This window comes from Nyctereutes procyonoides, unplaced genomic scaffold (genome assembly GCF_905146905.1).
Source record: "Nyctereutes procyonoides isolate TBG_1078 unplaced genomic scaffold, NYPRO_anot_genome, whole genome shotgun sequence".
NCBI lineage: Eukaryota > Metazoa > Chordata > Mammalia > Carnivora > Canidae > Nyctereutes > Nyctereutes procyonoides.
Genome location: NW_026575133.1, coordinates 45,025,242 through 45,048,136, shown reverse-complemented (window position 1 = coordinate 45,048,136; position 22,895 = coordinate 45,025,242). Strand labels below are relative to the sequence as shown.

Here is a 22,895-nt window from a genome sequence, read left to right as displayed (position 1 = left end):
CTGTACGTGGTTTTCACTGTGAATTGAGCATCACATAACTACAGTTCTAAAAAAGGAGCACCTTTCACAGAATTTTACATGTAGCATTTCTTTTCTTAGGACCTCCGGGATTCCTAGGATCTCCTGGACCTATGGGCATGAGAGGCAACCAGGGCCGTGATGGAATCCCTGGTCCCCCAGGAGAAAAGGGAGAAACAGGTACAACTTGCTCATTAGCTCAGGAGCACCCCAGTTTTATTTTGCATGAATGGCTAGGGGCATTGTAATCCTTCACTGCTCCAGAGATTGTTCTCCCACAGAACTGATGTGCTCTGGATGTGCGGTAATTAAATTACCTTCTGTTGCCAAAGTGAAGCTGACCAAGTGGCATAAATGAAAAAAATTTAAACATTTTATTTATTTATTTGAGAGAGACATAGAGAGAGAGGTAGAGACACAGGCAGGGGAGAAGCAGGCTCCATGCAGGGAGCCCGACATGGGACTCGATCCCGGGCCTCCAGGATCACACCCCGGGCTGAAGGTGGCGCTAAACCGCTGAGCCACCCGGGCTGCCTGGCATAAATGAGATTAACCACATATAAGATATTAACGCACCAAAATGATCTCTTTCAGGTTTGCTGGGGGCACATCCGGGCCCAGGAGGGAGCCCTGGTCCTCCAGGTGAGCAGTGCTGCCTCCCCGACCCTGGTGACAGCTTTGAGGACAGAAACTAATTGAAATGATTGATACATCAAACAAATGTATTACCATCATAACGAAGTGAATGAATTAGAACCTGTGATCCAATTTTGGAATTTCCTTCTATCAAAAGTCTTTAAAGATCAAAAGACTTGCTATGTGTTCCTTTGTTGTGGTCGTTGGCATGGTTTAGAGGTATCGCCTCCTAAAATGGCGGGGGTGGAATTACTGGCTTCTCCAGGAGCATCCCTCCCTGCTATTCTGAGTGGGGGGTGGGGTAGCAATAGTGTGTAGTAATAACACGAGTTCTTTCCCACCATGTTACCTTCATTTTGTAGCTTGTGGTTCATGCTACTTTTTATTTAAGGCTACCAGTAACTCTCTCAACACCAAACATGGTAAAAAAAAAAAAAGTCATTCAAATCATATGCAAATTTTTAGTTGGGCAGACTGTGAGTCTGGATTTCTCATGCCAGTGTTTTACAAGATAAGCAGCTTCTTCAATCTTTTTCCATGTTGTAGAGAAATCTGCCAGAAGAAATATTAGATTGCACCTTCTATTGACCCTTCTTAGATATGGGCCCTGTGTATAGGAGTATTTTATTAGTAAAAAGGGCTCATGTGAACGAAAACCTCAGGATATTGATGCTTGCAAGAAGCAACAAGGAGTAGCCAGGTACTGGGGCAGGAAGCTCAGAAGGGCGGAAACTCCCTCTTGACCTACCAGCTCAACTGTGCAAAGTTTACAAGAGCTGTCCTTTTTCATTTATTTCTTGATTATATCATAGTCTCTTTGGTTGGGTTCAACGTTCTCATACCTCCCAGACCCCACCTACCCTACCCCCACGTGCACAAAGGCTTCTCCCTCAGATCACAGATCAGTTTTAGAATTATGGTCGAAAAGAAACTGCTTGTCCTATTTTCCTGGACAAAGCTCACAGTTTAACCATTTGGGTGAGAACACTTTGGCATCTGTTTGGAAATAAAATGTGACATAAAATGATCATCTTAAGTAAAAAAGCCTTAAAAAGATAATAACTAGCCTAATTATGTAAGTAAATGATTATGTGCCTCCCTCTAGAATAACTAAAATATAGACAAGAGTTCATTGAGGCTTGGAAGGTATGAATCCTTTTAATTAGTTTTAATTCTCCCAAGTGCTAAGAAGGAATCATACTGTAAACAAGGAAGCATCTTTGTGGGCATGAACTATGTAACCTAAGACTGCATCACGGTGCCTCTGACCATTGCCAGACCCTGTCATACAAATACAGCATTTCACAGCTTGAGTGAGCTGAAATCATCTACCCAACATCTTCATAAAAAAGCTGGAGAACATCAGACACAAAGGCTAGACATTCAATATTTCAATATTCATCCATTTCATCATCACCGTCTTCCTACATAATAACTTCCCAAGCCTTTCCCTGTGCTAGCTGCTCATCCAGGCTTTCCCTTCTTCTCCTTCCTGTCTCCTACCTGTGTCCCATTTACTATTTCTAGAATAATGCAGAGATAGAAAAGAGAAGGGAGTGGTTATTTTTAATTCACACAACATTACACATTCATGAATGTCAAAGCACAAATTCCTTGAAGGTTCTCCAAGATGAAAAATATTAGTAATTAAGCGGTGACCTCTTGGGCATCCTCTTTGGTAAAGACAAACCTCTGGCCACATTCATCCCTTCCAGGGTAGTTGTTTGCATCCGGGGGGAGAGGCAACCAGAGGACAGAATAGTGACCTCGACTTTGTTGCTGCTTTGTCTGGGTATAGCTGGATGACTCTTCAAATGTGCACATCAGTGCCAGGAAGTTTGGCTCTGATTAAATAATGTTATTGTAATTAAAGTTCATCAGATAATAATAATAATGGCGGCATGTAGATAGAGAACACTTTAGAGCTTACATTACCCTCTTCCATCTGTGTATCATTTCACTTGATCTTTAAAGACTGAACTACATCAGGTTTTAACTGTCATTTTTAAAATAGGAAAACTGACACATACAACAGTGAGGTCACTTTGCCAAAATCAAACAACTAAAGGAAGGCAGAAATAAGGCTCAACTCAGTTCCTAGTAGGCCTCTATTAAAAAATATTTCATGACTCTTTTATTTTTTTTTATTTTTATTTTTTTTCGTGACTCTTTAAACACAGTGTCTGCATTACCAGAGATACCCCTATGCTGTAACCCCAATTACGAGGCATTATGAATCTTACCAGACTTTTTTTCTTTATAGGAGCCAAAGGAGACAGGGGCGCCCCAGGCATACCAGGCCCCCTGGGCAGGAAAGGGGCAGTGGGAGATGCCGGGCCACGGGGACCCACTGGCATGACGGGACTCCCAGGGCCACCAGGTTTTCCTGGTGCAGTCATCCCTGGCCAGAAAGGAAATCGAGGTCCACCAGGCTTCAGAGGAAACCCAGGTAGAGGGTCTACTTTTAATAAGATAAAAGAATGAAAAGAGTGTTTGACTATTAATAGAAGCTTTTGGCCTTCTGCTGGTATGACCTCATTGCTCCTTTTGACCTCTGGTCTTCACCTTCTCCAGCCCATTGGCTCACACATAGAAGGCAGCAAAGCTGGTGCTGGTGGTGATCCTGTTGTTAAGTTTTGATTTAAATGCGTTAGTTCACATACAGCGTAATGCTAGTTTCAGGTGTACAGTATTGATTCAGTTGTTCCATACGACACTCGATGCTCATCAAAGCTGTTGGTGCTGTTGAGGCTAGTGGAAAGTTATTAAATGACAAATTGATAAGCCTGAAGGAGAGAGATGCATCCCATCATGAAGATTTATTGAGTTGCTAGTATTGAGTACTGTGCTCTGCAAAGATCCTGCTCTAATAGACCTTTAGGAGGGAGACACGGTTCCTGCCTTGGGCCAGGTGCTTCCCTGCTTTATCTCATTCTCTCTTTGCCACAAACCCATCACACAACACAAAGAACATGCAGGGTAATAATAGGTGTAGGGTTTATCCATTCTCTGAAAACATCACCGACAGAACTGGCCAACCTCTCGGACTGGCAATACTGACAGGCCCTTTGTAAATTCAGGTGAGCCTGGTCCTCCAGGCCCTCCAGGGAGCCGCGTGAAAGGCATAAAAGGAGACAAGGGATTCATGGGTGAGCCTGGCCCCAGAGGTCTACCTGGAACTGTGGGAGACAAGGGGCCACCAGGTCAACCGGTAAGTGTGGAAAATTATCTTGACTTCTTATATTCTTCTAAATCAATTGCCAGGATCAGATGTACCCAGAGGCAAAAAAAAAAAAAAAAAAAAAAAAAATCCCGTCTGTGATGTTTCTGTGCACCCAAAGGAAGAGTCTGGAAGGTTGAGAGGATCTTCAGAGTTGGACAGGTTTGGCCTCTAGAAGTTTGATTTGTAGGGGACCCTTTTCCATGTTATTCCTGAGTTTTTCTTGTTGAGACTCTAAGCAATTCCAGCAATGGAATATATATATATATAGTCCTCTAGAGCGATCCCAAACTCTTCAAGTGTAATATATATATATATATATATAAATATAATTTTCCTCTAGTAATAATGCTTTCAAAGTTATCTGTGCTAGGGGCACCTGGGTTAGCTCAGTGGTTGAGGGTTTCCTTTAGGCTCAGGTCATGATCCTGAGGTCCTGGGATTGAGTCCTTCATCAGGCTTCCCACAGGGAACCTGCTTCTCTCTCTTCCTATGTCTCTACCTCTCTCTCTGTGTCCCTCATGAACAAATAAATAAAATCTTTAAAAATGTTATCTGTGCTATACCCCAAATGTCTATTTCCTTTTTCCCCCTGATGTACCCTCTAGTGCTTATTAATAACTCCCACTTGCTTCGAGTATTTTCTCCCCTGTATTTTTCAAATTCAGTTTAACACTTGATCAACCCTGCATCTATTTTGAATATATCCTAGTTGGTCAATATCTTCCTTAAAAATGTAGCCCCTGGAACAAATACCCCCTGCAAGTGAGAACTCGGTATCCCCACGGAATGGCTAAAGAAGCGAAGACTCTCACCAACTTGAAAATCGCCATCATATAATCCAACCTAAAATTCTGCTTGGGCTGTTTGGCTGCCATGTCAACTCATTGTCACTGCACAGTGAGCTTCTGGTCAACCAGAGCCTGTGGCACACTTGCGCACACAGGCCTACCTTTTCCTCATGAATGTCTTCCAAATTTTCTCCATTACTTTTAGTTCTTGCCTGTTTGTTTGTAACTTAAGTGCAGAACTTTCACATTTATTTTTGTATAGATGTCATTGTGTTTAGTTAGGCTCATGCTCCCAGCCTATGAAGTTCTCTGAATTAAGTCTCTCACTGGACACCTGGGCCATCTTAACCTCATTTCTCCTTCACAGCATATTTGAAAAACCCATTCCCCCTGTTTACATCAAATTCTGGGAGATTGATGAGAGAGTCAGTTATATCTTCAGTGTTCTGTGTTTTCATCACTGATGGGCAATGAGGTACTCCTGGTGGTGTGTCAGGAATCATGTTATGTTCTCTTAAGTTCTCTTGGTATTCGGTTTCCAGAATCTACCTTTTTAAAACTTTTGTTTTTAAATGCACTATTTGCCCAGTCTTCAATATCTCTCATGTTCTCCATGAATCTTTGAAAGTGGCCAACACTGATTCTGTAATCACAGGGAAAGTCCTTCCAAGGGCACTGGGCTGTGGAAAGTGTTGTTTGGAAATGTGATCTCCCTTAAGTCCTTTGGTGTTTCCAAGAGCAGTCTGAGCTTCTACATTTGCACCTCAAAGATAATTCCTCTGGATGGATGTCTAAACTGGTTCTGTGCCCTGAACAGTCCTTTCCTTGCATGGAGCCCTCCTTACCCACGGGCTTAGCCTGGTACCAGTGACTCCTCCCTGGTTGCTTCTGCCTCTGGAAAACAAGCCAGACCTCAGGAGCCTGGGAGTTCTTGACCAGGTGGTTCTGTTTCCTCTCCCTTTTTCTTTGACCTCACAACAGCTTATTCAAGCAATAGGACTATTCCTTCTTTCGTCTTCTTGCTCCAAAGACAATTGGCCCAGGGGCCAGTTTTGCTATTCTTGGCATTTTGAATGACTTTCAGTTCATTATTTCCAAGTAATAGGATTCTGTCTCAATTCATATGGACAGTGTAATGGTAGATTTAACTTACTTTCTGATATGTAGCTCCTTCCTAAAGCTCTGCCCTCTTCTCTTTTTCCTGTGACCTTGCTTCAGCACTCCATGGCTACAAGGGCAATTAGTGTGGGCTTCATAAGGAGGGAGCATCTCCTCCTGGTCTTACCACTACATCCTTGCCAAAAGTGCATACCAGAGCTCCCCTGGCAACCCCTTCATGCTCCCAATCCCTAGACACTTTACATGCCTACCCCTCTGACCCGGAGTAATTTATAACTCTGCCAGCTTAGTTAGAATGATGATGAGTGCCACAATTCAATATTGGCCCTATTGTCTTTGCAAAAATTACAAATAAAAAATTATAATTTTCATTCTGACAGTACAGTGCCTACTCTTCCTGAAAGATCTCCAAATACTGGGCAGTTCCATTTAGGATACAGAACATTCAATTGTGTTTAGTACTCATACAATAGACATTAATGTCCAGAAGCTGTGTTTGCTCTTGAGCCTAAGGGCAGGTTTTGCTTTTGCTTTATTGACAGCAGTAATCCTAAGGAGAGGTCTAGGTGGCAGAGGAGCTAAAGGGGGATTGGATGGATGGGAAGGTAAAAGTGATGTCTGTCCACTTCAGCTCATTCTGACCCAATGTAATATTATATACTGTCTGCTTGAAAAAAGAAAAAAGAAAGAAAGAACTGCAGTGACTGTTGTGATTTTTGAAATTTGTTTTTGGTTCTGCTCCCTTTTATTTGAAATGCAGGGAGCACCAGGGAGCCCAGGTCTGCCAGGGCTCAGAGGCGATCCTGGATTCTACGGATTTCCAGGTGTTAAAGGTACTGTTTTTGTTCACTCTTTGGATGCAAAGACAATGACTGTGATTTATATTTTAGGGCATGCAAATGATTACTGAAAAACTCTGGTCACCATGGACAGTTGGGGTGCAAATAGGACCTTGGTTATTATGAGTGAAGAAGGAAGACCACCAGCACCCAAACTCAGAGATCTTAAAAATTAAATCCATACGTTAAGGATAGAATAAATAAAAATAAATAAGTAAAACAAATAAAATAAATAAAACAGTTTAAAGTGGTTTGAGAATACTGATGTCTTTTGGGTTAGGAATGGGCAACTACATCAATATCAATAGTATTTCTTTGAATTTGCTTGTTTTAACTTGCATATGTGTTATAATTTTAAAAAGCTGAAAACTAAATGAGTATTTGCCAAACTATGAATGGGGGAAGGTAAGTAAATTTTTATATGTGGATTTAGGTATTTGTTGTTTAGGCACATGTATTGTGTTTTAATCAGAAGAGAACTATAATTTGGGGAGTTTTAAGTTTAAAATTTTCGTCCACATAAATGTAAACTTCAGGTTTCAGAAAATAATTTTCACATCTCCCATAAGGATGCTATGAACCTTAAATAAGGTTTTGAATACTGTGTTTGTTGTCTTCACTGATTAAATCTTCTGCATTGCTTTTGTCAGCAAGGAATCTATTACTATAGACTGACTACACAGGTGCTAAATAGTGCGTGTGTAGCCAAAGGGAACAAAGCCACATTTTCACAAAGGAAAACCTTTTCCAGGTGCAAGACAGAACAATGTAGAGTTGAAAGAGAGCCTTTCTCAATGCTTTCAGGATCCTTCCTGAATCACTGACTATTCAGGAACAAGTTAGTTAAGAATAAATCAGAGCAAATGATTCTGAGGATTCCCACTAGACATTGTGGGGGAGGGTGAACACTGGCAGGTAGCCTGGGAAGCGCATCCCACCTGTTACACCCCACCTCTCAGAACAAGAATATGTGAGATTGTAAAAAAATTCTATAAAGGCTCAGGGCGCTTGGGTGACTCAGTTGGTTAAGTGTCTGACTTTGGCTCAGGTCAGGATCTCTGGGTCCTGGGATCCAGACCTGCCTTGAGCTCTGCTTCTGGGAGAGAGCAAGGAGGTCTGCAGGGAGCCTGCTTCTCCCTCTCCCTCTGCCCCTCCCCTTACCCCACCCCTGCCTCTCCCCCTCTCTCTGCCCTGTCTCTCTCAAATGAATAAATAAAATCTTTAAAAAAGAAGTCATATAAAGGTGCCACTAAATAAAAAAGTTCTGGTGAAATATTTAGAGGTACTTAGATGGGAGATTCATAAAATCAGTTCTTTTGAAATATGTTCCATGAAACACATTCCTCTTAAATTTCAGAATAACACCATCTATCAGCTGGCACTACTGACAAGTTTGCACTTCCTTATTTGGACTTTTAATCCCCAAAAGGAAAAATGCTTAGGCTTATTCTGATGTATATAAACAAATATGGACATCTTCCTCAAGTTCTGATACTAAGGGGATAATTTATAGTTTCCAGTTAGCTTTTAGTACTATGATTATTTTATTTCTTTTGGGTTTTTTTTAAAGATTTTATTTATTTATTCATGAGAGAGACAGAGAGAGAAAGAGGCAGAGACACAGGCAGAGGGAGAAACAGGCCCCATGCAAGGAGCCCAACGTGGGACTCGATCCCAGGACTCCAGGATCACACCCTGGGCTGAAGGCAGGCACTAAACCACTGAGCCACCCAGGGATCCCCTATTTCTTCTGTTTTTAAAAAAGCTTTTATTTGAGAGAGAAAGAGAGCGTGCACAAGTGGGGGCAGGGGGCAAAGCAAGAGGGAGAGGGAGAAGCAGACTCCCCACTGAGTGAATAGCCTGACACATGGCTCCATTCCAGGACCCAGGATCATGAATTGAAGCTAAGTCAGATGCTTAACCAACTGAGCCACCCAGGTGCCCCTTGTACCTCTTCTATGAATACCATATTCAGTATTAAAGTATTTCTAAGTGATCATATATAGTATTTATAATATTTCAGGATTTTTTAAAGGAGTATTTCTCCAAATCAATGATTCTTGGTAAACTTTTACTCATGTCAAAGACTATTTGGAAGAGAAATCATACCATTTTGATAGTTTACATGAAAGCAGATATTCTAGATGCATCCATTAGAGTTCACAACATAACGGGCTCTTAGTGAAGCTAGAATAACAAGCCAAGAAAGTACATGACTGTGACAGTCGATATAAGCACTAAAATAGGTTTTATTGTTACTTCATACTTTAAATTAAATATTCAATTGAATTGGTTTCTGGACTTAAAAAGTGAACTCTTAGGAATTCTTCCCTTTCAGTACTACACTACAAAATCGTAATGCCTATTTCTTGAATATATTTTTTAAAAGACGTTAAACATGACTGATTGGGTTCAAATAAAATGTCAAAAGTTGTAGTCATTGTCACAGCTCCTCTGGTTCTAAATCCGAGGTCTATCCTTCCAGTTGACCATAAACCTGAAGAGATAGGGAACCCAGTTTTCTAAGTGGAATCAAATCATCTTTTTTTTTCTTTTTTTTAAGGAGAGAAGGGTAACCCAGGATTTCTGGGACCAGCTGGACCTCCAGGGCAAATTGGGCCAAAAGGACCACCTGGTAAGTTTTATTTCCTTTGTGTTGCTTCTCATGAAGAAAGGGGAACTCATCAGTGAAGCCATCATTCTCTTCTCATATCCATAGGTGTCCGTGGAGACCCTGGCACGGTTAAGATCATCTCCCTTCCAGGAAGCCCAGGGCCACCTGGCCGTGCTGGAGGACCAGGGATGCCAGGAGAACCAGGGCCACAAGGGCCACCAGGAATCCTAGGTATGGCATTGGCAGCACTGACGTGGGTTACTAGGAAAGGGTTGAACTAAAATCTCTAGAAAGTGCTTTGCAAGCGAGCAATACAACTTTGCAGAAAATGTTACACGTTACAGTGTTACAGTCTTAGGAGTGAGCTTGTTTTACTCTTGACCAGCAAATAAAAGACCTTTTGAATCTACTGAAAACTGTCGTGCATACAGTAAGCTTGAGCAGATACACGTTAGGGTGCATATGTGTGTTTTTTATTAGGTTCAAGTATTATGTCTATCTTCTCTGACAACTCCCAGTCTTAGAGCTCTATTTCTAAATGATTGCCTGAATAAACTTGAGTTCTGTATGCATATACTTTTCTAAAACTTTGTACAGCATTTGGAAGAGTAGTCAACGCAAATGTATGTTTAATCTTATGAAATCTTTTCAAAGTATTGGTGTATGGAAACCGAACTAACCCCTCTGTGTAGGGTTGGCACATTTTAATAGGCTTCTGAACGGAAGTGTTATGTTCTATGTTTACCTGGCTTACCTGGGATATAAAAGAGATACTACTTTGGTCAGTCCAAGGGAACAGCCAATTCTGGAACAGTGTAAATCAAAATGGCAGCACAATTTTAAACTGCTGTTATTTCAGATGTTCCTAGTTCTGTTTGAGTGGCGGGGGGGGGGGGGGGTGTGGCGGCTTTTTGTTTCGGGTGTAACAGGTTGGATGACCAACTGTCCCAGCTTGTCTGTAAGTGTTGTAGGACTTTCATTGCTGACACTGGGGAAGTCCCAGGTAAACTGGGGTGGTTGACCACCCTACGTTTTATCCTGTATGAACCATTCAACAGAGTGTTGGGTTTTTTGCCTAGGACCCTGTGGGCCAAGAGGTAAACCAGGCATGGATGGAATACCTGGAACTCCTGGGCCAATTGGAGAAAAAGGCAACAAAGGTTGTAAAGGCGAGCAAGGTAAATAAGGAGCTGGCTCGTTCTCTTCGCTGAAGGAATACTGTTTCAATATGCAGAGAAGTCTCGTTCGGATATGTGACTGTAAGAGTCATCTTGCTTTTCAGTTTGTTCACATTAAAAGCCAGGAACAAAACGTTCATTTGGAAGAAGGCGAAAAACGAAGAGTTATTGGAATACACCATTCTTCCTATCTCTTAACAGGGCAAATAAATGTACTCCAAATTTTTAGCCTTAGGACAGACAGACCTAATAAAGCACCAATTCTATTTTTGGGAAGACCAGTACTGTTTTTAATTATTTATAGGAGTCCTTAGCTAATAACAAGTACTTATAGTAGTGGCATGTAAGTACACAGTTCAAAAGAACATCTTGATATGAAGAGAAGAGCAACTTAGTGTCTTTATTGAGGAAGGCCATCTTTCCACTCTGCCATGCATGCCATGCTTGAATCCTGAGTGAGTGAACAACTCATGTGTTATCCTGAAAAGGCCCTCTTAAATATTTTAGTCTGGGTGGGGATAAGGTTCCTGAACTTTGAGGGGAAGTAAGTGGGACCTGCTGGGAACAGGATTTCTAAAATGACAAATATGTCTGGAAGGCTGTGGTCCAAGGCCATTTTTGCTGGCTGTAAGCAGGGTCTCCAGAACCAGAGGAAGCACATAGCTCTTCTGGAGCTTGAAGGTGTTTATGCTGGAGATGAAGCTAAATTTTATCTAGGCAACAGATGTGCTTATGTGTACCAAGTAAAGAACACTGCAGTGACTCCTGGGGGCAAACCTGAGTCATCGGAGGGAAAGTAAGTCACGCATGCTCCTACTCATGCCAAATTCCAAAGCAACCTTCCTGCTAAAGCCACTGGCTACAGAATCTGTGTGTTGCTGTACCTCCCGCCCCCCAGGATTTAAACTTACTGAAAAATAAATAAAATAAAGTGTGGATTTGTTCTCTTGTTAAAAAATATTTTTTTTAGTCTGAACATAAGCTATTATGTCAATTTGATATACTTGGATCAAAACCTACCTTCTGCAAAAGTTTCAAAAGGACTTTCTAGAAAATTCCTAGATAACAAAATCTTCTTTTTAGAATTGCTGATTTTGTTAAAGTAAGAAAAAACATGTTTTTATTTCCCCATTTATTGACATATGACCGGGTCTACTATAATAAAACTGTAAAGACTAGAGACTTGAATCTTAAAAAATTCAATAGAATTATACATATAAATATATAATATTATGATATCGTGCATAATCACTCATGATTTAGCAATGTCATGAACACACGTAATCATTCAACTTTCCTTAAAATGTGTTTTCCAAAGTGGCAAAATGTAAAACTCTTAATTCATAATTCTATCAATTAATTTTATTAACTGAAAACCTTACTGACCAAGTTTCAGAATTGGGCCATAGCAAGAGTGAGGGTCCTACCCTACAAATCATGTTGGGAATCATTAGCAAGTAGATAGAATGAGTCCTAATGCCATAGGGCCTCATAAGAATGATAAAAGGATCTAAGAGTTAATAGCACAGGTATAAACTGAGAGCCCTGGCCTCTCTGTCTCAGAAATGCAGACTATCCTTATGATGCATACTTGCATGGAAGCTCACTTCCAGTCCTTGTCATGCTCATCTAATCGCAATTCCTGTCCAGACAGCTGGAGGCATCCTTAGCTTGTGTCCAATTACACTTTCTGGGAATGAGGGTAGATGTTGGGAAAAGTGAAGAATGTGTATCTTCCTCTATCTGATATATTAAAAACATACAATTTTGGACAACTCAAGTAAGAAATGAGACTTTGATGAATTTAGATATTAATAATAGGTCTATTTTTAATTTCAAAGAATAAGCCAAGACCCCTGGAAGACAGGAATAGAGGGTAGACTGAAAAAAAAAATCTTGGGGCTTTAACAAATTGTGGGGAAGAGCCCTGATTGACTCCTGAGTCGTGACTACACTGGGGCATTGCCGGACTCCAGGGCATGGCCGTTTGTGGGAAACAATAATACCTCTTTTGACTCATGGGCCCAAAATCCAAGTCTCTACCTACCCTCTTGCATTTCTTTAGGACCCAAGGTGGGTTGGGTGGCGCTTGGGGTGTAGAGGCAGTGGAAATGGATCAGGGGCTAACGGGGGATGGAAGCCAGTGCCAAAATCATAAATAATAGCTAGCTGATGACGAAAAGAAGAAGAAAGAACAGGACAATGGACAGCTATCCTTCTGTCTATATTATTTAGAAAGTGACAAATGTGTGTTAACTTACTCTAGGGCAGAGGGGGAAAAAAGTATAAAAACTACTTATTTGGCATTAAACTCATATAGATAAAAGAAACTATTATCACAGTAAAAAAACCTTTTCTGTTCTTATATGCCTTATTAATTGATTAAAAACTTTCTCTAAGTTTATACCTTTAAAAGAACTTTCAGTTGTTTTCCATGTTTGCTGACTTTATCAAAAGCACAAGTCATTTTTTGTTATCCACTTGAATAGACTTTCAAATTGTAGATATTTGACTTATTTACCCACTTTGTAAATAAGGTACATTCATTGGCACACAAAAGATGTACATAAAATGTGCTGGCCACTGTGTGAGGCATCACAGAAGACAAAGAAGCCCTCATCTCAAAAACTCACCATTCGATATACACAAACATCTATAAGACGAAGAAGTACTGTTTGACAAACTAGCCAACATTTAATGATGTTTGGCCATTTTGTAAACCATTCTTCTGTAGGACCCCTTAAGGAGGAGCTTAACAGATATACATAAGCATTTAAATTAGCATTTTGAGAAAATGAATTTGAGGTTTTGTTTGTATCACAACATGTATAACATATTTTTTAAAGGACCACCTGGATTAGATGGACTGCCAGGCTTGAAGGGGAAACCTGGAGACCCTGGACCACCTGCAACTGGGACCATGAAGAGGGGCTTTATCTTCACCAGGCATAGTCAGACCACAGTGATTCCTTCCTGTCCAGAAGGGACAGTGCCACTCTATAGTGGCTTTTCTCTTCTTTTCATACAAGGAAATGAACAAGCCCATGGACAAGACTTGGGTAATGTCCCCATCCTCGTTTTCAGTCATTTTGTTCCATACCCGGATTGTCAATTTTTGTAGCAGGGGGTGCACTCTGTGCAGTGATGTGCAAACAAGCCTGAGTACCTTGCAGCACTTTTTAAAGAGAGTTAAATAAAAAAACAACAAGGGCCTAATGTCAGGTTTTCATTCTGGAATGCACAGCTCTGGAAGGAGCCTACCTCATGAATGTTAGTCTAGCTCGTCCTGTTCAATGCAAACAATTTTCCCTTAAGTCTTGTTTGCTTTTTAATCTTAAAAGTAGCAGATTTTCCAAAGCTTTATCTAGTTATTAGCTATTACATATATTTGAATAACTGGAAATACTTTGAAGCAAAGATTTTCCCCACTGACCTCGACCAGTCCTCAAGTGCCAGACTGATGAGAAACGGTCACCAGAAGCATTAAGAGGGTTGGGGGAGAAGGAGAATCTGTTTAGTTCTTGGATCTTTGATTTCTCTCATTGTTACAACTTTTTTATTTTTTTACGATTTTATTTATTTATTCATGAGAGACACACAGAGAGAGAGAGGCAGAGATAAGGCAGAAGGAGAAGCAGGCTCCATGCAGGGAACCCAATGGGGGACCCGATCCCGGGTCTCTAGGATCATGCCCTGGGCCAAAGGCAAGGTGCTAAACCACTGAGCCACCCAGGGATCCCCACAACTTTTTAATAACACATTCTGCAAATAACTTTTTTGGGGTAGTCTGTCTCATTTCTGCCATAGGTTGTTTTAATTAGCCTCTACCTAGTAATGTTACTCAATATAATTTTAATGTACTGAAAGTGATTCTCAGTCTGATGTTTCATTAGGAACTCTCGGCAGCTGCCTGCAGCGATTTACCACAATGCCATTCTTGTTCTGTAACATCAACAATGTCTGTAATTTTGCATCTCGAAATGACTACTCATACTGGCTGTCAACACCAGCTCTGATGCCAATGGACATGGCTCCAATTACTGGCAGGGCCCTGGAGCCTTATATTAGCAGGTAAAAATCTAATCCCTTAGCTCTGTGATGGGATCAGATGAATCATTTCATTTGTAATGGAACGTAAGGCAGCACATATAGGGCAGAAAGTCCTTATGCTGCCATAATCTCTCTTTTTAAGATTTTATTTATTTATTTTAGAGAGAAACAGAGAAAGTGTGCAAGTGGGGGGATGGGCAAAGAGGCAGAGATAGAGAATCTCAAGCAGACTCCATGCTGAGCTCAGAGCCCCACGTGGGGCTCAATCTCATGATTCTGAGATCATGATCTGAGCCAAAACCAAGAGCCAGACACTTAACCAACTCAGCCCCCCAGGCGCCCCAGCTGCCATATTCTTTATTTCACATTACAGATGCACTGTCTGTGAAGGTCCTACGATTGCCATAGCCATTCACAGCCAAACCACTGACATTCCCTCATGTCCCAATGGCTGGATTTCTCTCTGGAAAGGATTTTCGTTTATCATGGTAAGGAGGAAAGGAACAGCAAATTCATAGTAAAGAATACCCTTAGAACCTTACATTGGACTGGGTGAAATGTGGCCCCCAAGACTGATGCTGCCCGACATTAGTGTGCACAGTATTCCATGAACATTTGCTCGAAAATCTGGAAATACACTCTTTTAAAGTAGGTTGTTTTTTTGTAAATAATGGAGCATTTTAAAAAATGACTTTACCCATAAATTCTAAATAAGACATTTAGGTGAAGAGTAATACTATATTAGTAATAGAATGCCTGCTTTAAAATGTGGCAGCTGTTTTATATAGATTGCCCATAATCCTTATGGAAACCCTGGAGGTAGTTTTGTCTTCTACAGTTTTATAAATAAATATGAAGACCCCAAAGTCTCACAATTAGTCAGTGGTAAAACTAGGATTTGAACCTGAGTCTCTCTGCTCTAAAATCTTTTTTGCCTTACCCTGTGCCCCTTTGACATTCATATGAAGATGGGGACTAAGAGAAAAAGCCTTTTAAAGAAAGATTCCCCAGATGTTAAGTGCTAAATGAAGAAATCTCTGGACCATCAGTGATTCTGATAGCCACACATATGCGGTTGGTGGTTATTCATTTTTTTTGTATAGCCTCACATATGATACATTATTTCCCCTTATTTACTCGCAGACATCCATTCATTTAGCTATTAATTCAACAAGTATTTATTGAACATCTACCATGTGCCAGGATTGTTTAAAGCACTAAAAAGAATACCAACAATGAACCAAAGTTCCTGCTAGTCACGGAACTTCTATCTTAGTGGTGAAGGTAGACAGTCAGCAAGAAGACAAAATAACCGTAATAGTAATGGGTTCAGGTGGTGATCAGTACTCTGAAGAAAATAAGGAGAGAGATTGTTCTAGAGAAGAGAGGTCCAGGAAAGCCTCCTGCAGGTTATATTTAAGCAGATTCCTGAACTATGAAAACAAGCTAGCTGAATAAGGAAAAGGAGCATTTAGGCAGAAGGAATAGCTTTTGCTTTCTTTTTGATGACTAATCCTCAACTTGGAAGGTACCTCGAGTATTAGCAAATCTGGGTAAAGAAGTATAAAAGTTTAATTCACACGATTATTTTTTTTTTACTGAAAAAAGAAAAATAAATTTTTACTACAAAAAAAAGAGCACTGAAAATATGAACACCATGCACAGAATTCTTATCCAGATATTTTTAATGTGAAAGTTCACAAGTGCAGGTTCTGAGGGTGCTGGGCAAGCACTGGCCTCCCCCGGCTCCTGTCTGGAAGAGTTCCGAGCCAGTCCGTTTATAGAATGTCACGGAAGAGGAACGTGCAACTACTATTCAAATTCCTACAGTTTCTGGTTGGCTTCATTAAACCCCCAAAGAATGTTCAGGTAACTATTCAAAGTCAAGTTTAATCTGATGACCCAAATGCAGAACTATTCAGAGATTGCTATGTTACATTTTCCTTACCTGTGTGTCGATGAACTCACCTTTAAAAGATCTCCCTGCACCGGCAAAATCCTGTTTAGCTTGGCACTCCCACCTTACAAGTGCTCTACAGTCAACGAGTAGCTATGGTTTTGTACTACTGCACCAGTGAAGACCCAAAAATGTGATTTTTGTCACCACCAAATATATTTATCATTTGTCTATAAGCGTATAGCAAATTACTGAATAAAACCACTAAATGATCTGCTGCTTTTAACTGACTGTACTGGAGGACAGACTATTTAAAGGGTTAAGGGTGGTTTTGATGACAGGATCTGTGAGTTTGGATTACAGCCTATGTTTTCCTTTCTGCTGCTGAAATACAACTAAATCATAAAATGTCGACGTACATACCTTTACAGAAATATACCTCCTACAATAAGGTTTAGGTGAGCTACAATATTTATTAATAAAGCTCAAACCCAGCCAAGTAGTTCCTCTTTATCCATACATTGATGACATCTTTTGTTTGTGTCTTTTGCTTTTGTTTCAGAAAACCTATTCCATCAACTACGAAAGCTGGGGAGTTAGAAAAGATAATAAGTCGCTGTCGGGTGTGCATGAAGAGAAGACAGTGAAGAAATAAAACAGAACTGTTCTTTTTTTGTCCTAAATAAGCAAGTAATGATGCAGAATATGCATTTATTTAGGGATTTCCTTTAACCATACAATATGGTTCTGTGATGACTTAGTACAAAGTTTCTATTTGTTTCCCCACACAACAAAGCATTTGTTTTAAGTCAGTTCTGGGATCCTGGTATCTAAATCTTGTGCTCTTGCAGAGTTTCCCATGGTAAGGCAGCAGACTTTTCAAAAAACACCACTGAAATCATATTCCACTTGTATCGAATTGCATGATCTCAATGGCGATTGTATAAAGTTTGATGCTACAAGTTAAGAGCTATTTGGTCCACTGGATTCCCAAGATTTTGCCCCCTTCTATTCCAGTCTTTGAGACTCAGGGAGGCTAAATTGGTTTAGGATGGTGCCACCACGCCCTTTAGTCCCTGGGACTGGAAGGAGATGTTGGGGCAGGTAGAGTAATGGCTCCTCATGAACCAGACTGAACTTTCAGACCTGTTCAGTAACCTAAGGCCTGAGGAAGCCAGAACTGAACTGAGGTTCATGGATATTCTAGGGCTTTTTCAAATGTACCCAAGACTAAGGCCAAAAGGGGGTTTCCCTGAATGGCTTTGTTCATATTTTTTAAAAGATTTTTTGTTTGTCCACTGAATTCCTTTCACCGCAGCAATGTAACCTGCTTGCATTCAAACTTTTGCCCTTAATGAATTAGTTTTAATAGGATGCTGTTACACACATACTCTAAAATGTATCTAACTTTTTTTTTTTTACCAGTTCACCCACCCAAATAATAAGGACACTACTTACTTGATGTGCACTTTATCCCCATCCCTATAAATGTTGAGAACGCTTGACTAATCAGGCTCAAACTATTTTTCTTTTGCTGTGACACATTCATACTCCATGTAACCTAGGTATTTCCAGATTTAGTCCCTATTTCTCTAACTCTTTGTAAAAAATGTGTTTTATATTACATGTTCTCACCAACCATGTTGAAAGAATCGTGTAAAAATCCTAATGTACAAATTGTATAGCTTTGCAGATATAGGTCTTAAGACTTGCTTTTCAGTGTGTTGATACATTCCCAAGGTTACTTAATTCAACTAAACAAGCATTTCGTTCAGCACCAAGCCATGCCCCAGGCACGGTGCAAAATTACAGACAGCAAAGGGGAGAAAAAGAGACTAATGTTTCTGATCTGATATCCCAGAAAACTAACTTAACTGTTGCCGTTAAGACTCCCACATATGTAAGCTGGCTTTTTCCCCCCTTTTCATCCTTTGTCACTGTTCTTATACTCCATCATCATTATTCAGCAGGCCTCAATAAAGGTTTACAAACAAGACTTCTGCCAGGGAAAGCCAGGACATCTAGTTTCTCTTAGGCATCACAGAAGCCAAGGTAGGAACAAAATTAAGAAAACAAAAATCTGCAAGACACTAAGAACCACTTGAACTTGATGGTAGCGCTATTTGGTGGATCTCAGAGGTCAGGTATCCTGAGGCAAAGCTCTGAAGAAGTTTCTTGATCCACCCTGGTGGCGTTGGTGGTGCTGATATTTAAATTCAGGTTATTGCTTTTGTCTCTGTGGCTCTGTAGGTGAAGGTGTAACCCCAAAGGCCAGCACAGACTGTGACCATAGTTCACATCCTTCATTGCTCAGGTGACTGCTGTCAAGCCATTTTTACGTTTAAACATTATAAAGTGCATTTTACTTAGATTATTTACTTAGACTCACCTAATATAAAGATTTTTTTGCTCTAAGAATATCCTACTGTCCCAGTTGTATAATAATGGCATATAGGGGCTAACGGATGGCCACAAACCCTCGATAGGACAGTAATTTACAAAGTGTGGTCCCTGGACCAGTGGCATCAACAGCCTCTGGGAACTTGCTACAAATGCAAATTTTAGGGTCCACCTCACACTTACAGAATCAGAAACTAGAGGTAAGGCCCAGAAATCTGCATTTTCACAAGCCCTCCAGGTGGTTTCCAACACCCTCAAAATTAGGAACTGCTGTAGGCAAACAGCCAAGAACCGATTCTACAGGCAGTCACCAGGTACAGCTGGCTTTAATTGCTCCATCTGTGCCTCTCTTTAAAGTCCAAAGTCACAAACCACCCTACGGTCATCTAATTTAACTAAAACGTAAAAGCCCTAGAGTGGTACTAATGCCAAATTACTTACTGGCCTCTGCTTACCCAAGCCTCTGTGTTCTCTTGCCCTGTTAGCAGTGATGAGAAAGACAGGTGATGCTAAAGCCTTACATTCCAATGAAGCCATATTAATAGTTGGTCAGTCATACCTCTAAGACTGAGCCTTAAAACATAGCTCCCACGCATTTCTTTCCAGATGCCTATGAAGAGCTTATATTATGAAGATTTAACTTTGTAGATAAAATGTAAATAACTTGTTTCTTTTCAAATTGGGGCTTCGACTTTGGAATTTCACAGTGTGCTAAAATAATGGATTTCTCAGTGGTCTCTCTTTCTGCAAGGTAAACATTACTAAGTAACTTATTTATAAAAGTATTACAATAATGCTAAATTTGAAATGTATTGCTAATTTAACTTACAAAGATTTTTCTATGCAGCAAATGTAAGTTACTGCAACTAAACTTAATTTAATGTTTACTCTATAACCAAATGAAATATATTTAAAAATATATTGAATATTTTATATTATTATATCCTGACAACATTACAATATTGTAATGTACTAATATTTCTGTAATTATAGCTAAAAGTTATTTTATTGTATTGTCTAAAAATAAAATTCTAAAAAATATATCTGGTCTTATTTTTTTTTCAAAATGGAAATAATTTTTTTTGAATTGTAAAAATAATGTGTGTTTACTGTAAAAACAACAGACAATACAAAAGTTTTGAAGAATATAAAAATTGCCATGATCTGTCACCCTCACCCAAGATATTTAACATATATGCTCTTACAGAGTTTTCCTGTGTAAATATGTTTTTTTTAAAAAAAATGGAATAAAAACATGCTGTTTTGTAACCAGATTTTTTTTAACTTAATACTCTATGGATATTTTTTCACATCAATAGACAAGAACTAATCATTATTTATACCATAGTCCACTGCATGGATTTACTATGTTAAGTCAGTGAATCCCCAATTGATGGACACTTTAGTTTTATTATGGACGTATTAAACACGTTTCATTTCACATTTTCCAGTTATTTCCTCAAGATCAATCTCTAGAAGGAACATTATAGAATCAGAGGACCCACATATTAGTTCTTTGATATACATACAAAAATACAGAAGGTTGTTAGAATTTCCAGCTGTATCAACAATGAAAACACCCATCTCTTTATGCTTTTACCAATTCTGGATACAGCTGTTCTTTTTTTTTTTTTAATATTTTATGTATTTTTCTTGAGAGACACAGAGAGAGGCAGACATAGGCAGAGGGAGAAGCAGGCTCCTCAAAGGGAGCCTGATGCAGGACTTGATCCCAGGACCCCCTGGATCACGGGATAATGCCCTGCACCAAAGGCAGACACTCAACTGCTGAGCCACCTGGGCATCCCATGGATACAGCTGTTCTTTTACAATTTTGCCTATCCTATTTTAATTTACATTCTGATCACTACCAGTGATGCTACATATTTGTCACTTTTAATTAGTATTTGTTTTTATTAGTATTTTTTCTTAGGGCTTGTTTTTGTTTTCCTATAAAGGACCTAATCACATCTTTGTTCATTTTCTATTACAGTGTTTAAGAAATTTTTACAAATCAAGAAAATGTATGAATTACAGAAATTATGGGTCGTACATTTTGATAAATGTTTCCCATTTATAATACAAATACTCATTCAAGGAAAAATATTCATAAAATTTTAAATGTAGAGAAATGGTGAAGAGAAATACTTTTAATATACAAAATATTAAATTTTGTAAGTAAGAAACTTTCAGGCTGGGTGGAATGGCAATCAAGATAGTCAAAGGAAAAAAAAAAAAGTCACAGGAAGAAACTGAACAGTGATCCTGGGTAATAGTTCTAAGAAGACAAAGAAAATTGTTGCTCATATAAATGTTTTAGAAATATTTTCAGGGCATCTAGGTGGCTCAGTAGGTTAGGCATCTGCCTTCAGCTCAGGGCACGATTCCGGGTTCTGGGATTGAGCCCCGCATCTGGCTCCTTGCTCAGTTGGAGCCTGATTCTCCTTTGCCCTCTGTCTGACCCTCCCCCTGCTTGTGCTCTCCCTCTCTCTGTGTCAAATAAATAAATAAAATCTTCAAAAGGGCGTATTTTTACTGCCAGCAAGTAGAGGAATGAATGTGGTATTTATAGTTTTTTTTCTCTCTACTTACAAGCCTGTTTCTAAAGAAAATTGTGGTCAGTCTCTAATGGATTCTCAGCAGCCTACTGCTACTGATGGGGCACTTGCAGAGAACACTAACTGTGCCAGTTTAGTTCACCCTATTCCCAGCTCTGCCTACTGGAAACTGAGCAACAACCAAACACAGCAGAAAAAAATTAATTGATTTGGAATGACCACGCTAAATCTAAACATCCAGATAAATATGACCCTCTCAAGTTGTTTGTAGACTGTGGTTTTTCTAAAAATACTGACATTGCTCAAAACCTTTTTAGAACTATTGCTTCGGAATGGTCTTCAATTACGGTTTATCAGCCAAACCAGCAAAGAGGTCTCATCTCACCACTTTGTAACGCAGACCTACAGCATGCTCAAGGTATTTGGCTCCACAGAAGACATCCAGATGAGACACAGACCTTGGTCTCAAACACAGAACTTAACCTGGCAGCAGAAAATAAGGCAAATACATAAATTAATTATAATGTTGGACAGAATGTGGTAAGTGCTTTGACAGACAACAAATAGTGATTCAAAAGTTGGAGGTCTCAGGAAATAATTATGAAAAGAAGGAATATCGTAGGTGGTTCTTTAAGGGCAGTTAGGATTTCAAGAAACAGAAGGTGGCTAGAGGCAGGATGGCATTCCAGGTGGCAGGAATAGTATGGATAAGGGTAAGTAGTTAGGAAAGCATGAAGCAATCTCAGAGAATAATTAGTGAGTGGTCAAGAATATACAGAAAAGAAGAACATATATGGAATACACAAGAATATATGTATTCTCTGTGTATGTAAACATCACATATGCACACAAACACAGCAGTAAATAAAGTGGCATTGTATGAGTTAGGGCCATGTTAGGTAGAGTTTCAAATACCAGGTTGAACTTGCATTTCATTGGCTGGTATTAAAGCCAGTGAAGATTCCGACAAGAGTAGAATGATCATATAAATGGTAACCTAGAAGGTCCAGTGTTTTATACACTGCTCTTGCCAGGCTATTTCATAATTTCAAGTGACTTTAAAAATTACTGGATTTTGGGACGGGTGGCTCAGCAGCTGAGCTTCTCCTGAGCGTCTGCCTTTGGCTCAGGGCATGATCCTGGAATTCTCGGATCGAGTCCCATATCGGGCCCCCGCAGGAAGCCTGCTTCTCCCTCTGCCTGTATCTCTGCCTCTCTCTGTGTGTGTCTCACGAATAAGTAAATGAAGTCTTTAAAAAAATAAAAATTACTGGATTGCTGTTATGGACTTTTGAATTGTAGAGAACTATAAATTATCAATTTCTTTGAAACCTGGGGCTTCAAATTTGGGATGTCACAATCTGTAAAACTAGGTTCTTTGTGGATCCAACCACAAAGAATTAATTAAGAATTAATAATTAAAAATTAGAGGAGAAAAGTGATTGGAGCTGGGATGGCCAGTTAAAAGGTTATCAGTCCAGATGATGGGTAATGATCATCTAAAGCTAAACAAGCAGTGGGAATGGAACAAAGTGGAGAGTTGACATTGATCTCTTTCTCTGTTTAAAACTTTAA

The 22,895-nt window shown here is 39.7% G+C and overlaps 1 protein-coding gene across 1 annotated transcript in view; it reads left to right on the top strand.

The window, feature by feature from the left end:
- The window catches only part of COL4A3 (collagen type IV alpha 3 chain), a 130,077-nt gene extending 110,296 nt beyond the window's left edge, over positions 1-19,781 (top strand). Inside the window, exons 40-52 of the mRNA XM_055346155.1 lie at positions 100-198; positions 613-660; positions 2,918-3,103; positions 3,735-3,865; positions 6,545-6,617; positions 9,187-9,258; positions 9,343-9,468; positions 10,317-10,415; positions 13,262-13,474; positions 14,309-14,486; positions 14,839-14,953; positions 16,162-16,334; positions 16,925-19,781. Of these exons, the coding sequence (XP_055202130.1) occupies positions 100-198; positions 613-660; positions 2,918-3,103; positions 3,735-3,865; positions 6,545-6,617; positions 9,187-9,258; positions 9,343-9,468; positions 10,317-10,415; positions 13,262-13,474; positions 14,309-14,486; positions 14,839-14,953; positions 16,162-16,334; positions 16,925-17,009 (1,598 nt within the window). The 3' untranslated portion in view covers positions 17,010-19,781. The remainder of the gene's footprint in view (positions 1-99; positions 199-612; positions 661-2,917; positions 3,104-3,734; positions 3,866-6,544; positions 6,618-9,186; positions 9,259-9,342; positions 9,469-10,316; positions 10,416-13,261; positions 13,475-14,308; positions 14,487-14,838; positions 14,954-16,161; positions 16,335-16,924) is intronic.
- The last annotated feature ends 3,114 nt before the right edge of the window (positions 19,782-22,895 follow it).